General features: G+C 51.6%; 1 protein-coding gene across 1 annotated transcript in view; it reads right to left on the reverse strand.

The window, feature by feature from the left end:
* Positions 1–1,536: 1,536 nt before the first annotated feature.
* Positions 1,537–17,722, reverse strand: part of LOC132381663 (gastrula zinc finger protein XlCGF57.1-like) — a 62,583-nt gene continuing 46,397 nt past the window's right edge. The window contains exon 3 of the mRNA XM_059951267.1: positions 1,537–8,110. Coding sequence (XP_059807250.1) covers positions 7,193–8,110 — 918 coding nt within the window. The 3' untranslated portion in view covers positions 1,537–7,192. The remainder of the gene's footprint in view (positions 8,111–17,722) is intronic.

Consider the following 17,722-nt stretch of genomic DNA (forward strand, 5'->3'; position numbering starts at 1 on the left):
CTATGTTCTGTACTTGATGCTCAGCTGCAGCAAACAGGAAATTAAAGGACCCCTGTACTATTAATAACAAGGGTGTTTCAAAACCGTCAACACATGGAACTGGTAAATATTTGCTCGGCGTGTTAATGCATTTATCTTTAAAGAAAACCACCGAGTTACGAAAATAATCCAGAACAACGTTTAAATGCACATTTTACTTTGTTTCTGTGTCAGGACAAACATGAATATTTCCAACAGTGAGCACAGCCACAATGCAGAGCGATATCCCATTAGATGCTGCAGAGGCCGAGTTATTTGGCACATTTAGAGCAGATCTTGATAGATTCTTGTTTCGTCAGGGTGTCCAAGGTTACCATAACACAAAGGAGCAGAACTAGGCCATTCGGCCCGTCGATTCTTTCCCACCATCCCACGTGGCTGATTTACCACCCCTGTCAACCCCATTCTCCCCGTAACCTTTGACCTTCATTTCCCTCCCAGAAGTTCTCACCTTCTGATAATTCTGTGAAATGGCGGAGAGGGATCTGGCTCTTGGACAGAGTCCCCTACCCTCTGCAGCTTCTCACATCCCTGTGGATTTGATTCGCTCAGCAGGCCATGTCAGGTCACTTCCAACAGTACGTCTGCAGAAGTTCGTGTGTGCCCTGGGTCCCACCCCACCAGGTTCAGGAACAGTTATTACCCTTCAAACATTGGGCTGGATAACTTTACTCACCCCAACACTGAACTGATTGTACAACCTGTGGACTCACTGTCAAGGACTCTACAACTCACGTTCTCAGTGTTAGTTGTTTGTATTTAAATAGTTTGTCTTCTTTTGTACATTATTTGTTTATCAGTCTTTCTGTGCAGATATTTCACTGATTCTTTTGTCTTCTACTGTGAAAAGTTAGGAAAAGTGCAGTGCAGGCGACCAATAAGGAAATCTTGCCCATAGTTAGAGTGCCCTTTGATGTTTGACTGCATCATCTCCCCTGCTGCTGCATCCCATTCCCATGCCAAGTGTTATTATTCCCCTCCCCAGGAGCACTAGCAAACTTCCCTGAAGAGCATTAGTCCCATTTCGGTTCAGATGCTACCTGTCCCCCTTGCACAGGTCCCACCTTCCTCGTAATTGTCCCAGTAATACAGAAATCCAGAGCTTTTCCTCCAACACCGACCTGCCGTGCTCATCCGGTTCCTACGGCCAATGGCACATTCTCCTAAAATAATCTAAAGATCCCTTGCTCTAAAAAAACTTACAAAACAATTTCAGGTTTTAAAAAAAAATTTCAATACCCTTACATTTTCTGTACACTTCCACTCTCTGCCTTATTAATCGCTCTTATTTTTTTGAAAATAAGATCATCATCTCATCTCAGTCCGGAATGGCCAACATGCATTTTGTGACGGCCACTCCTGGTTTTTGTCACACCCCTGGGGGTACATTGGCTGGACGTTTACCTTACCAAGCCCGGAAATAGTTATTCAGGTGTTGGACCCTGATATCTTAGTCATCCAAAGGTTCTTCAGAAGTCAGGAAAGACTCACAAAACATCGTTTATGGCCATTTATTAAATGTTACAAGGCCAGAACATAAACATGAAAGATGACAAAAGAGAACAAAGGAAAGACAAAAGCAAAAAGCAGTCATGGTGGTCCCATACTCAGCATAGACTCATAGAACACTTTGGCAGAGAAACAGGCCCTTCAGCCCATCTAATCTGTGCTGAACCAGTACTCTGCCTGGTCCCATTAACCTGCACCTGGACCATAGCCCTCTATTCTCCCTCCCAAACTTATCCAAACTTCTCTTAAATGTTGAAATTAAACCCAAATCCTTCACTTCAGTCGTCTCACCACCCTCTGAGGGAAAAAATTCCCACTCATGTTCCCTTGAAACATTTCACCTTTCACCCTTAACCCCTGATCCCCACTTCTAGTCTCAAGTCTGCTTGCATTTACCCCTCATAACTTTGTACACCTCAAGAAACCTCCCTCATCCATGGATCCAAGAAAAACTTGGCTGTGTGGAGATATTGTTTTGCCCCTTGAAGGCAGAGAGGAGGGAGCATATTTTACCTGTCGGTTGGTGACCAGTGGTGTTCTGGGATTCGTTCTCTTTGTGATTTTTAAAATGATTTGGACAAGAAAGCATAAGGGTGGGTTACTAAGTTTGTAGGTGACATGAGGGTTGGTGGTGTTGTGGATAGTGTAGGCGCTTCTCAGAAGTTACAACAGGATGCAGAGATGGGCTGAGAAGTTGGTGGAGATGTGGATAGTGTAGAGGCTTGTTGGCGGTTAGAACGGGACATTGACAGGACGCAGAGTTGGGCTGAGAAATGGCAGATGGAGCTCAACCCGGAAAAGTGTGAAGTGCTTCATTCCGGAAGCTCAAATTTGAAGGCAGAACACAGGCCAAGTGGCAGGATTCTTGCAAGTGTGGAAGAACAGAGGGATCTTGGGGGTCTACATCCATAGTTGCTGTGTAAATTGATAGGCTTGTTAAGAAGGTGTTTGCTGTGGTGGCCTTCATTAGTTGAGGAATCGAGTTCAGGAGCTGCAAGGTGATATTACAGATCTGATTAGAGCACACTTAGAATTTTGTGTTCAGTTCTGGTTGTCTCTTTAGAGGAAAGGTGTGGAGAATATTTACCAGGATGCCACCTGGATTAGAGAGCACGTCTTATATAAATGTGAAGTTATCCACTTTGGAAGCAGGAACAAGAGGGCAGAGTATTGTCTGAACGGTGTAGAGTTAGGTAAGGGAGAAATGCAAAGAGACCTAGGAGTCCTAGTTCACCAGTCAATGAAGGTGAATGAGCAAGTGCAACAGGCAGTGAAGAGGGCAAATGGAATGTTGGCCTTTATTACAAAGGGAATTGAATACAAGAGCAAGGATGTTCTTTTGCATTTGTACAGGGCCCTGGTGAGACCACACCTGGAATATTGTGTACAATTTTGGTCTCCAGGTTTAAGGAAGGACATTCTGGCAATTGAGGAAGTGCAGCGTAGATTCACTAGGTTGATTCCTGGGATGGCAGGGCTGTCTTATGCAGAGAGATTGGAGAGATTGGGCTTGTACACGCTGGAATTGAGGAGATTGAGAGGGGATCTGATTGAAACATTTAAGATAATTAAAGGATTTGATAGGATTGAGGCAGGAAATATGTTCCAGATGTTGGGAGAGTCCAGTACCAGAGGGCATGGATTGAGAATAAGAGGTCAGTTATTTAAAACAGAGTTGAGGAAGAGCTTCTTCTCCCAGAGAGTTGTGGAGGTGTGGAATGCACTGCCTCGGAAGACGGTGGAGGCCAATTCTCTGGATGCTTTCAAGAAGGAGCTGGATAGATATCTGATGGATAGGGGAATCAAGGGATATGGGGACAAGGCAGGGACTGGGTATTGATAGTGAATGATCAGCCATGATCTCAGAATGGCGGTGCAGACTCGAGGGGCCGAATGGTCTACTTCTGCACCTATTGTCTATTGTCTATTATGTAGATAGTTTGAGCGAGCTGGGACTTCTCTCTTTGGAGCAAAGGAGGATGAGAAGTTACTTGATAGAGGTGTACAAGATGATAAGAGGCTTAGATAGAGGGGAAGGCCAGAGACTTTTTCCCAGGGCAGATATGAGGTGATTTGAAGAAAGGATGGTGGGGGGGGAATGTTTCAGGGGGTAAGTTATTTACACAGAGAGGGGTGGATGTATAGAATGCTCTGCCAGGGGTGGTGGTAGAGGCAGATAAGTTAGAGGCACTTAGGCTCTTAGGGAGGAACGTGGATGATAGAAACATGCAGGGTTATGTAGGGACGAAGGATTAGATTAACCAAAGGGTTGACACAACATTGTGATCTGGAGAACCCGCACTACAGTGTTGCTCTGTGTTCTGGCTGCTGTCGTCAGAGGTTCCTGCCTGCTTTAACTCCTGGACAACAGCAAAGCTTATATCAGGCTGCTGGTTATTGAGTACAGCTCGGATACCCCCCTGTACTGGGCCATTACTCGTGACGATGAGTCTGTGTGCTGGAACGAGTCTGGTGGGTCCCCTGTACTAGAATGTATCTCCGGCAACGATGAGTTGGTACTGGAATGAGTCTAGTGGGTCCCCATACTGGGCCATATCTCACATAATGAGTCTGGTGGCAAGATATCGTGGCTACGACCTTTCCCATCCACAAGGACACAGCAGCTCCTCTACTTTCTTAGCTGTTTGTGAATATTCGGCAGAATGAACTTCTAGAGTAGGGAGTATCCTAACTGGGCGCAGCAGGGCCTGGTATGGAAACACTAATGCCCAGGAGTGGAAAAGTCTACATAGTGTGGTCGATACAGCCCAGCTCTCACCGGAAAAACCCTCCCCATCACTGAGCAGATCTGCAAGGAGCACTGCCAGAAGGTGGTAACATCCATCGGGGGGGTGGGGGGGGGATGGATTATACATCATCAAGCGCCATACAGGCTGCGCTGCCTTCTCGTTTCTAGCATCAGCGCAGAGGTACAGGAGCCTCAGGTCCCACACCGCCAGGTTCAGGGACGGTTATTGGCTCCTTCACTCACCACAGCCCTGATCTGACTCCACTTTCAAGGACTCGGTAACTCATGTTCTCAGTATTACTTATTTGTTTTTATTTACACAATTTGTCTTCTCTTGCACAGCGGTCGTTTGTCAGTCTTTGTTTGTGTAAGAACTTTCCTTTATTTTCCTGTAAATGCCTGCAAGGGAATGACTCAGGGTAAGTATACGGGACAGATACTGTACGTGCTTCGATAATAAATCAACTTTGACTTTTCCTCAGGAAAATGGAAGAGCTCGGGAAGATTTCAGGAAGTCGGGAAGTGGCGCACAGGGATTGCTGGTACTGAGGTCAAGAGAGTTGAAAGCCCCACGTACCTCGGAGTGAACGTCACTGATGGATTCTCCCCCGGAAAAGCAGACGAGCCCCTCTACTTCCTCAAGAGGCCAAAGAAATTGGGCAGGCCCCTTTTCAACCTTTACCAATTATTGTCAACGCACCGTAGAGGGTCCCCATCTGGACGCATGACAGCTTGGTTTGATGCACTATCTGCCCTGCACATGACTGTTAGAAGGTGCAGAGAGTTGTGGTCACAGCTCAGCACATCACAGAAACCAGCTTCCCCTCCATGGACTCTCTCTATAAAGTGGCCACACTCACCACCCACCTCAAACCTTCTCTCTTCGACCCCCTCCCAATGGGCAGAAGCCTGAAAGAGCCCAACACCAGCTTCAGGACAGCTTCCATCCCGCTGTTTCACACTAGTGAATAGTTCCCAAGTATGATAAAATGGATTCTTAATCCCAAAACCTATTTGTCAGGACCCTTGCACCTTACTGGCTGCCTGCGTTACACTTCCTCTGTCCCTGAAGCATTCTCTCTTTTTTTTCCCCTTCTACAACTGTCACTAATAATATAACCTGTGGAGACAGCATGAGAAACAGCATTTTGACTGTACATGTGACCAGAAACAAATTTGATTAGCAGCATTTTCCACCAATTGAGAGTCACAAACAAGGATGCATAGTTCCAAAATAAAGCTCTGGTCATTTAAAACTGCCATGTGATTTCTTCAGCAGAGGATTAATAAGTATCTGGGATTGTCAGTGTGGAAGGGGTGGAGATACAGTATTTAAGGTGAAGATGATCGACAGGTATTTGAGAGGTTGGGGAATTGAAGGTTACGAGGAAATAGCACAGGATAGATATGGAGGCCGGCCACTATCATACAGTATGGAGGGGTACGGTGACCCAGCCGACGTTGCTGCTCCCTCATGAAACAACTTAAATTCAAAGCAAATTCGTTACACCTCTCAAAGTCCAACCCTACGTCCCAGTCGTGAGAGGTGGAAGTGGGCAAGGCCGGTCAACAGGCTCTGGTGAGGCCGTAAACACCCGTTCCCCGTACAGTGGGTACAATGGATTACAGAAACGTTAATGAACCCCAGTCATACCATTGACTTCAGAGGATGATGGAGATGGGAGGTCATTGATGGTCTGCGCTCCACTGGGAGCTAAGGTCCAAAGTAAGCAAGTAATAAATGTATGTCACCATATACTGCCCTGAAAGTCATTAGAGATCAGTAAACACAGACTTGGGGGTGGGTGGCGGGGAGAACAAGAACATTCCAACAGCCCTCGGATCCTGAAGCCAACTTTAACATCGGGAGCAGCGCGTAACAGGACTGGATGGTATGGTGTATGGGAGCGGGCCGTTTTAATGGTTCAGCATGGACTAGATGGACCGAAGGGCCTTGTTTCTGTGCTGTACAATGACTAGTGAGACAGATAGCCACCCATCTGAAGGGGGTGTGGACAGGCAAGGTCTATACTTTTCACTGCCTGGTCTCCACCCACCCTGGACGTTCTCTCTTCTCCTGCCTCCCATCACTCAGTTAGGAAAACATGCACCGCCAGGCTTAAGGGCAGCTTCCACCCGGCTGTCACCAGTCCTCCTGCACATCAAGAGCGCCACGATAGCGGAGCATTTACGGTCCGAGTTCCGAGTTCAATTCCGGCCAGCCTTTCGACTCTGGCTAATTGGTCATTGTAAATTGTCCGGGTTACTGGGCGGCGTGGCGCGGCTCAAGGGTGGGGAAAGGGTGCCCGCACCGCACCGCGTCTCTGTAGACCCCTGACCTCACAAAGCATCTCAGAGCAGGCAGTTACACTTTATTTTGCATTGTCCCTCAGTGCACAGAGAACTGATCCGGGCCAGCTTTTCCATTGTACATCTGGCAATAATGAACCAGCTTCTACCCTCCATTAGGGCTGCCTGGCCCGCGAGGCCCTCCAGTTCATTCGTGCTCTCCCAGCCTCTCAGCTCCCCGTTAACACCCGGGGGTTCCGTGAGCGCTCTTTGTACCGTACCGTGGGCTGGGTGTTTAGCAAAGGAAACGGCTTACTGAATGTTAAACCGCAGCCCAGGTATCAGATTAACAACATCGCCGGGAACAAATCACAACCGTGCCTGATAACAAGGATTCGCCCCAATATCTTATCACCCGCAGAATGGCAGCAGTTGCGAAGTTTATATAAGGTCCATTCGGCCCTTCGCCCCGGTGTGAAGTCGCGGATTTCTCCGCATTTCGGCGACCAGGTCAACCCCGGACCCCAGGCGAATGTCTGCCCCACTACTGCGTCAGTATCCGGCTGACCAATAAACCAGCCCCTCCCCTGTAGGGGCAGGAGAACTTCACACCCCGGCGTGAACCCGCTGCCGATGGGCCGCCAGACTGGACGTATATATAAACCCCTCCCCACAGTCGGGACAGGTATACGGGCGCTCCCCGGTGTGAACGCGCTGGTGTCTCCGCAGGTCGGACGACTGAGTGAAGCCCTTCCCGCACACCGGGCAGGTGAACGGCCTCTCCCCGGTGTGAATCCGCTGATGCATTACGAGGTCGGATGACCGAGTGAATCCCTTCCCGCAGTCCGAGCAGGTGAACGGCTTCTCCCCGGTGTGGAGGCGCTGATGGATCACCAAGGCGGAGGTCCGAATGAAGCCCTTCCCGCACTCGGAGCAGGTGAACGGTTTCTCCCCGGTGTGAATCCGCTGGTGGATCACGAGGTCGGAGGACTGGGCGAAGCCCTTCCCGCACTGGGAGCAGGTGAACGGCCGCTCCCCGGTGTGGACCCGCCGGTGGATCACCAGGTTGGAGGAGCGGAGAAAGCCCTTCCCGCAGTCGGAGCAGGTGAACGGCCTCTCCCCGGTGTGGACCCGCTGGTGGGTCACCAGGGTGGAGGACCGGGTGAACCCCTTCCCGCACGCCAGACAAATGAAGGGCCGCTCCCCGGTGTGGACGCGCTGGTGGATCAGCAGTCTGGAGGAATCCTTGAAGCCCTTCCCGCACTGGGAGCAGGTGAAGGGCCGCTCCCCGGTGTGGACCCGCCGGTGGATCACCAGATGCGACGAGTGGGTGAACGCCTTCCCGCAGTCGGTGCAGCTGAACGGCCGCTCCCCGGTGTGGACCCGCCGGTGGATCACCAGGTTGGACGAGCGGAGGAACCCCTTCCCGCAATCGGGGCAGGTGAACGGCCTCTCCCCGGTGTGGACCCGCTGGTGTCTCATCAAATCACTGGGTCGCTTGTAGCATTTCCCACAGTCGGGGCACTGAAAGGGGTTCATGGCTGCGGAGACGGTGTCAGCGTGCACAGGGTTGTAAATCAGGGACCTGCTTCCCGGTCAAAAGCGGCTGAAGTTACCTACCAGTCCGGTGGAGGCTCCGGGAGCTCGGAGCTGAAACCGGGATGGCGGATGAAATCGACCCCAAGGCTGTACCGGGGCCCGCGTCCATGGAGCCCTCCCGGTAAAGGGAGAATGCAGCCGAGCTCTCTCGAAACACGGCGGGTGTTCGCGGGGGGACAGTCCGGTTCCCCCGGACTCGCTCCGCACCCGGACTCTGCGGGAATCCGCCTCGCCGCCCTCGCCATGCCGCGCAGGCGCGGGGCGGTGCAGCTACGGGAGAGTGTCCGGGTCATTCATAACTCCGGGAGCCGCGGCTTGTCCCGGTCCGCCACCCCCCTTCCTGCCAACTCGGGTGCCCGACCCTGCCTTTGCCTTGTCAGGAATATTGTAACGTTAACGCTGGCGTGTTTAACAATCTGTTGTCTGCAGCAGCTGACACAAGGAAAACGAACAGGAGTATCATTAACTCGGGGACAGGGACAGATTAGTTGGAACAAAATCCCGAAGCGAGCCCGGGGGATGGGTCAACTCGTTACTTTCGCGAATAAATCGCCTGCACATTCGATAACTTTCAGCAGTATTAGATAAAACCCGGACTGGAGTAAGACTTCCCAGGCGGCGGGGAAATCGCATTTATCTCGGTACAGTGGATTTTTGTTTTTTTATATGTCATCCATACAGATAATTTCATCTATCGCTGCAGTGCACAAGGATGAACAATAAAGTGTAACAGCTGACAAAGCGTCTCGGCCCGAACCAGATACTGTTTGTTCCTCTCCAGTGATGCTGCCTGACTTGCTGAATCCCTCTGGCCTGTGTGTGTGTGTGTTACAGAGAGTGTAACAGGCAGACAGACAATAAGGTGCAGGCGCTTGACAACGTGAATTGTGAGGTCAGGAGCCCAACTTGATCGTACTTGGTGCTGCTGGTAAGACACGGTGTGATTAACCGCGAAGAGAGAGTGGGCCGTCTCGACGAACCAGATTCGATCATGTATCTTCCTTCTGTGTATTTTTGTTGTGATCAAAACCGAGTATTGACACACAATCAGTTTCAGAATCACTGACGTGTGTCACTGGAGTTTATTGCTTTGGGGCAGCAGTACAGTGCGGTAGAGAGTCATGGGGCAGAATCAGATTAAACATCACCGGCAAACGACACTTCCCGGCACCAGCGAAATACAGGATGAGTAAATGTTGTCACGTACCCCGTGACCGGGTGACCGAACCAGCAGAAATAGAGTCTGGTATTACTGTAACTAATGGTGTTTATTAGTAAACTAAGTAATACAGTCTATAAAATGCAGATATATGAAACAGGTTAGCAATGATATATACAGAAGTGTGGAAATAGAAATCAAAACCAGGCTCTTTCAGAGCTAGGGGTAAATGGATAAGTCTTACGATGGGGAAGAGTTCAGTTCAGTTCAGTTTAGTTCGAGGTAGTTCCGGTGTGGTGTAGTGTAGTGTATAGTGTGTGGTGTGTGTGTGTGTGTGTGTGTGTGTGTGTGTGGTGTGTGTGTGTGTGTGTGTGTGTGTGTGTGTGTGTGTGTGTGTGTGTGTGTGTGTGTGTGTGTGTGTGTGTGTGTGTGTGTGTGTGTGTGTGTGTGTGTGTGTGTGTGTGAAAATGTTGTTGCCGTCGATCTTCCCGTTGTCTTCCTGTTGTGGTCACCGACTGTGTTCCCTCCGTTCCAGGTCAGATCGTTCTTCAGTGGGTCAGTCCACCCAGGCGAGGCTGGACACCCACACAAGCCCCCACCGGCCGCACCTTCACACACTGTGAGCCTCTGATCGATTCCCCCCCCCCGAATCGATCCTCCAAACCCCCACCTTCACGTGGGTGCACAAAGCTCTTTCAGTGCCCCGTGGTGTGTCTGCCTGTGTCTCAGCAGACCTCCCTTCTATCTCCCCTGCCGGGGTACCGGCTGTCCATCAACTGACCACGTCCATCACCTGCCCCCGCCTTGCTGTCTCAGCAGGAATCCACACAAGCAGGTAAAGAAAGTGTCCTTGGAGCAAAGGTAAACAATCAGCTAAAGGCATAATATTAAATCCTCTCTCTCTCTCTCTCTCTCTCTCTCTCTCTCTCTCTCTCTCTCTCTCTCTCCCCCCCACCCTCTCTCCTTCTCTCTCTCCTTCTCTCTCTCCCCTCTCTCCCCCTCTCTCTCCCTGTCTCTCCCCCCTCTCCCCCCCTCTCTCTCTCTCTCTCATTAGCAGCATAGTTCACGGGGGGGTGGTCAACTCTGGACCCCATCTCAGCTTGGTTTGCTCATAACAATGTAGAGAAAAAATCTGAGTAAATATATGTCTGTTAAATAGTTAAAATAAGGCGTGCAATAAAACAGAAATAGAAAAATGGTGAGGTAGTGTTCATGGGTTCTATGTCTATTCAGGAATCAGATGGCAGAGGGGGAGAAGTGGTTCCTGAATCATTGAGTGTGTGCCTTCAGGCTCCTGTACCTCCTCCCTGATGGCAGAGGGGAAGAAGCTGTTCCTGAATCATTGAGTGTGTGTCTTCAGGCTCCTGTACCTCCTCCCTGATGGCAGAGGGGAAGAGGCTGTTCCTGAATCGCTGAGAGTGTGCCTTCAGGCTCCTGTACCTCCTCCCTGATGGCAGAGGGGAAGAAGCTGTTCCTGAATCGCTGAGTGTGTGTCTTCAGGCTCCTGTACCTCCTCCCTGATGGCAGAGGGGAAGAGGCTGTTCCTGAATCGCTGAGTGTGTGTCTTCAGGCTCCTGTACCTCCTCCCTGATGGCAGAGGGGAAGAGGCTGTTCCTGAATCGCTGAGTGTGTGTCTTCAGGCTCCTGTACCTCCTCCCTGATGGCAGAGGGGAAGAGGCTGTTCCTGAATCGCTGAGTGTGTGCCTCCTCCCTGACAGTAATAGAGTGAAGAGGGCATGCCCTGAGTGGGGGGGAGGTCTTTAATGATGGACTCTGCCTTCCTAAGGCACCGCTCCTTGATGGTTACTATGGAGATTGGTGCCCACGATGGAGCTGACTTGTTTTACAAGCTTTCTGCAACTTATTTTGATCTTGCGCAGCAGCCCCCCCCCCCCCCACCATACCAGACATGATGCAGCTGGTCAGAATGCTCTGCATGGTACCTTTGTAGAAGTTTAGGTGTTTTAGTTGAGAAGCCAAATCTTCTCAAACTCCTAATGAGATATGGCCACTGTTTTGTCTTCGTTACAGCTGCATCAACAAGTTGAGAGCAGGTTAGATCCTGAGAGATATTGACACCCAGGAACTTGAAATAACTCTCTCTCTCCACTTCTGATCTGCCTGAGAATTGATGTGTGTCCCCTCATCTTGCCCTTCCTGAAGTCCGCAATCAGCTCTCTGGTCTTATTGACATTGAGTGCCAGGTTGTTATTGCGACGCCACTCTACTTGCGTACATGAGTGGTACATCTCACTCATGTACGCCCTCGTATCGCCCAGATAGAGACGGAGTGAAAGAGGAAGAGTGAGGTAGTGTTCATGGGCCGTTCGGAAATCTGTCAGCAGGGGGAAACACTGTACGGGACCCTTCTGAAAAGGGCGAAACTGCCTCGCGCAGCCGTGATGTCATCCAAGGACATTGAACCAACGATTGGTTGGCATGCAAGTACCTTGGCCAAGTGAGGTTCCTGGCCCTCCCCACACCACACTACATTGCTCATCACTCCCACCCTGTGAGCGCCCGTGGCTCCGTCCCAGTCACGTCCGCTGGTCTCCTCCATGCAGACAGTGAATCTTCCCTCACTACCCAGATCCCTCACTACCCAGATCCCACACTACCCAGTTCCCACACTACCCAGTTCCCACACCACCCAGATCCCTTACTACCCAGATCCCTCACTACCCAGTTCCTTCACTACCCAGATCCCTCACTACCCAGTTCCCACACTACCCAGTTCCCACACTACCCAGATCCCTCACTACCCAGATCCATCTCTACCCAGTTCCTTCACTACCCATATCCCTCACTACCCAGTTCCCACACTACCCAGTTCCCACACTACCCAGTTCCCACACCACCCAGATCCCACACCACCCAGATCCCACACCACACAGATCCCTCACTACCCAGTTCCCACACCACCCAGTTCCCACACCACCCAGTTCCCACACCACCCAGTTCCCACACCACCCAGATCCCACACCACCCAGATCCCACACCACACAGATCCCACACCACCCAGATCCCACACCACACAGATCCCTCACTACCCAGTTCCCACACTACCCAGATCCCTCACTACCCAGATCCCTCACTACCCAGTTCCCACACCACCCAGATCCTCACTACCCAGATCCCACATCACCCAGATCCCTCACTACCCAGATCCCTCACTACCCAGTTCCCACACTACCCAGTTCCCTCACTACCCAGATCCCACACCACCCAGATCCCACACCACCCAGTTCCCACACTACCCAGTTCCCACACTACCCAGTTCCCTCACTACCCAGATCCCACACCACCCAGATCCCACACCACCCAGTTCCCACACTACCCAGTTCCCACACCACCCAGTTCCCACACTACCCAGATCCCACACCACCCAGATCCCACACCACCCAGTTCCCACACTACCCAGTTCCCACACTACCCAGTTCCCACACCACCCAGATCCCACACTACCCAGATCCCACACTACCCAGATCCCACACCACCCAGATCCCACACCACCCAGATCCCACACCACCCAGTTCCCACACCACCCAGTTCCCACACCACCCAGATCCCACACCACCCAGATCCCACACCACCCAGATCCCACACCACCCAGATCCCACACCACCCAGTTCCCACACTACCCAGTTCCCACACTACCCAGATCCTCACTACCCAGATCCCACACCACCCAGATCCCACACTACCCAGATCCCACACCACCCAGATCCCACACTACCCAGTTCCCACACCACCCAGATCCCACACTACCCAGATCCTCACTACCCAGATCCCACACTACCCAGATCCTCACTACCCAGATCCCTCACTACCCAGTTCCCACACTACCCAGGACAACTAACACTCCGTCTGCTTGAGACAATGCTTGCACCGTGAAAGCAGATCGCCATACAACCATATAACAATTACAGCATGGAAACAGGCCATCTCGGCCCTTCTAGTCTGTGCCAAACACTTACTCTCACCTATTCCCACCGACCTGCACTCAGCCCATAGCCTCCATTCCTTTCCTGTCCATATACCTACCCATATTTACTTTAAATGACAATACCGAACCTGTCTCCACCACTTCTACTGGAAGCTCGTTCCACACAGCTACCACTCTCTGAGTAAAGAAGTCCCCCCCCCGTGTTACCCTTAAACTTTTGCCCCCTAACTCTCAACTCACGTCCTCTTGTTTGAATCTCCGCTACTCTCAATGGAAAAAGCCTATCCACGTCAACTCTATCTACCCCCCTCATTATTTTAAATACCTCTATCGTCTGCCCTCAACCTTCTATGCTCCAAAGAATAAAGACCTAACTTGTTCAGCCTTTCCCTGTAACGTAGGTGCTAAAACCCAGGTAACATTCTTGTAAATCTTCTCTGTACTCTCTCTAATTTATTGATATCTTTCCTATAATTCGGTGACCAGAACTGTACACAATACTCAAAATTCGGCCTTACCAATGCCTTGTACAATTTTAACATTACATCCCAACTCCTATACTCAATGCTCTGATTTATAAAGGCCAGCGTTCCAAAAGCTTTCTCCACAAACGTATCCACATGAGATTCCACCTTCAGGGAACTATGCACCATTATTCCTAGATCACTCTGTTCTACTGCATTCTTCAATGCCCTACCGTTTACCATGTATGTTCTATTTGGATCATTCCTACCAAAATGTAGCACCTCACACTTATCAGCATTAAACTCCGTCTGCCATCATTCAGCCCATTCTTCTAACTGGCCTAAATCTCTCTGCCGGCTGACCCTTGCCTCAGGAAACCAGCAGCAGAATTGAAGACCCCACCCACCCCGGACATTTCTCTTCTCCCCTCTCCCCTCGAGCAGAGGATCCAAAACCCCGGAGGTGAGTGCCACCAGGATCAGGGCCAGATTCCATCCAGCTGATAGACGGCTACGGGACGGTTCCCCAGTGGAATAAGGTGGACTCTGAACCTCACAATCTATCTCGTTCTGACTGTGCACCTGCCTGCGTTGCACTGTCTCTGGGACTGTGATACTTTATTCTGAATTCTGTTACCACTCTACTTTGGTCTGCCTCAGTGTTCTGTGTAACAATCTGATCTGTGTGCAAAACAGGCTTCTCACTGAGCCTCGGTACCCGTGACAGCAATTAAACCGGTTTGGGATTCAGAGCTTCCCGCCGAGCCTGGAGTCAGGCCGGGTTGCCCACTGCCCCTCGTGCCGTAGAGAACCCTTAGCCAAAGGCATCGGGCAGGACGAGAGCATAGAGGGGTGAGGCTGCCGGGCAGTGGAGGGACCGAAATGAAAACTTCCCTCAACGTACACTGCTTTCTGCTCAGACCCAAGATCGGTTTGCAGATCGATCAGCATCTGTGACCAGTCTGAGCCGGCATCGGGGGCCGGAGTTAACTGCACGGAGAGTGAGGCCGTGCTTTTCAGCAACTGGCCCGACCGATCCGGTGTCCCCTTCACCATCAGGCCTGACTGGGTGAAGGTGCTGGGGATCTGGTTAGGAGGGGCCGAGGCTGGAGTGGGCTGGGAAGGTAGACCAGAAACTGGGACTGTGGCGAGGGTGCTCCCTATCCGTAACTGGGAAGAACCTGGCCATCAGGTGTGAGGTGCTCTCAGGGCTCCTGGACCTGGGGCAGGTGAGGCTCATCCCCCACCCCTCCAGTCTGGGAATCAGATTCATCTGGGGATCCAAGATGGAGCAGGTCAGACTGGTCACGATGCACAAGCCCCGGACAGCGGGGGCAAAAATGTACCCAGTGTCGCCCTCACCCAACGGGGGACAAAAATGTACCAGAGTCACCCTCACCCAACGGGGGCAAAAATGTACCCAGTGTCGCCCTCACCCAACGGGGGCAAAAATGTACCAGAGTCACCCTCACCCAACAGGGGCAAAAATGTACCCAGTGTCGCCCTCACCCAACGGGGGCAAAAATGTACCCAGTGTCGTCCTCACCCAACGGGGGCAAAAATGTACCCAGTGTCGCCCTCACGTGTGCCCGACTGCATCAGGCTGAGTGTGGAATCTAAATGCATGGGCACCAAGTGCCACTATGTGCCATGGTTCCACGTCCCCAGTGTTGTGAAGGGCGGGTCCGGCTGTTTGCTGGGTAACGTCCCATTCGGCTGGACATTGCAACACGACCTGTTCTTCACGGAAAGTTCTTCCAGCACAGGTCAGCACGGACTGTCCCTCAGACTCTGCAGGGAAAGGACTCAGTGGGGCGGTTTCCGGGCTGTGCAGACCGGCAGGCAGAACGCCTCAACGCCAACCTGGCCTGGGTGGTGGTGAGAAGGGATCCTCCCTGCGAGAGTGGGGGAGAGACAGCGGCTCTCTCCGCTGTGCAGACCGCAGGGCTTGCCAAGAGGATGTGGAGGAAGATGAAGCTCGTGGTCCATCCTGAGCAGCTGCGTGACGGACCGTCCCCAGGGACACCCACATCACCTACTCTGTCTGCATTCGGAAGAGGGCGTGTCCCGCACGGTCCACGTTTCTCACCATCCGCCGTCACTGATCTCCCCCCAGTCATTCTCCCCCATCCCTTCACTGGGTATAGGGTCACAGAGCAGAGACCGTCCGGGGGGGAACGCTGCCGACTGGCCCCTCCCAGGCCGCAGGGGGACGTGCTGAGGGACTGAAGCTCGGTGCATCCACCGTGGGGCTCGGTGGGAAAGGACCACAGCTGGGGTTCTTCTCCTATTGGAGAGGGCGGGGCTGAAGCCCCCCATTACTATGATAGTACTTCACCACCCCAGGATGGCTGCAGTGCTTTTGATGTGTATGAATGTAAACAAACAGTACTGAATGAATAACTCGATGTAAAGAATGAAATGGGATCATTGGTTATCCTTGTAAATAATTTTGATTATGATTAAAGTTTTTTAAAAATTCATTCTGAACTGCACCCCGGCACCTTTCCGTACACAAACTGGTTGCCAGTCTCTCCGTGTTCCCACGGTGGTGACACTCTGAAAGGTTTTCATCGGCTGTGGGACGCTCTGGGAATGTGGCTGGCGCTATATAAACGCAGATCTTCCCTCCCGTATTGGAAGGGAGGATCCTGGTTTGGAGGCTCCGACGCGCAGGATCGCGAGACCCTGCCGAGGGTCGTAGACTCAGCCTTCTCCGTCACGGTCACAACCCGCCCCACCATCGAGATGGTCCGTGGTTGTCTACCCCGAGTCCTGCTCACACATCGCTGAACCCTGGCACCCACAGTGAGATCTCATTGCACCTTGTTGTCCTGATGAAGGGTTTGCCCTGAAGCATTCCTTTCCACAGACTCTGCCTGACCTGCTCAGTTCTTCCAGCATTCTGCATGCTACCCTTGTTGCACCTTCTTGTTCGTCAGAGCTGCACTGTCTCTGTAGCTGCTCCACTTCGTTCCACACTCGGTCACTGTTTTACTTCGTTCCACACTCGGTCACTGTTTTACTTCGGTCCACACTCGGTCACTGTTTTACTTCGTTCCACACTCGGTCACTGTTTTACTTCGTTCCACACTCGGTCACTGTTTTACTTCGTTCCACACTCGGTCACTGTTTTACTTCGGTCCACACTCGGTCACTGTTTTACTTCGTTCCACACTCGGTCACTGTTTTACTTCGGTCCACACTCGGTCACTGTTTTACTTCGGTCCACACTCGGTCACTGTTTTACTTCGGTCCACACTCGGTCACTGTTTTACTTCGGTCCACACTCGGTCACTGTTTTACTTCGTTCCACACTCGGTCACTGTTTTACTTCGGTCCACACTCGGTCACTGTTTTACTTCGGTCCACACTCGGTCACTGTTTTACTTCGGTCCACACTCGGTCACTGTTTTACTTCGGTCCACACTCGGTCACTGTTTTACTTCGGTCCACACTCGGTCACTGTTTTACTTCGTTCCACACTCGGTCACTGTTTTACTTCGGTCCACACTCGGTCACTGTTTTACTTCGTTCCACACTCGGTCACTGTTTTACTTCGGTCCACACTCGGTCACTGTTTTACTTCGTTCCACACTCGGTCACTGTTTTACTTCGTTCCACCTGCACACTGGAACGGATTGATCCGTACGAACAGTATGCAAGACACGCTTTTCACCACAGCTCAGTACATATGACATTGAAAAAACCAATTCCAAACCCCCTTCACCCTCCTCGCTTAAGACTTCAGAACCATCTGCTGTGTGTTCACACCAGCCCTTTGTAGACCTCACTGTCTTTCATTGCTGACAAGCAGATTAAAAACAGAATGACAGGCCACCTCAGGGGACGAGGACCGGAGGCGTCCTGTCCTGAGGGGGGTGGACGGTCCGTGTGTGTTGTGTGTCCTGCCAGGGGTTGAGGGACGGTCCGTGTGTGTTGTGTGTCCTGTCCCGGGGTTGAGGGAC

Source organism: Hypanus sabinus, chromosome 26 (assembly GCF_030144855.1).
Source record: "Hypanus sabinus isolate sHypSab1 chromosome 26, sHypSab1.hap1, whole genome shotgun sequence".
NCBI classification, from domain to species: Eukaryota; Metazoa; Chordata; class Chondrichthyes; order Myliobatiformes; family Dasyatidae; genus Hypanus; species Hypanus sabinus.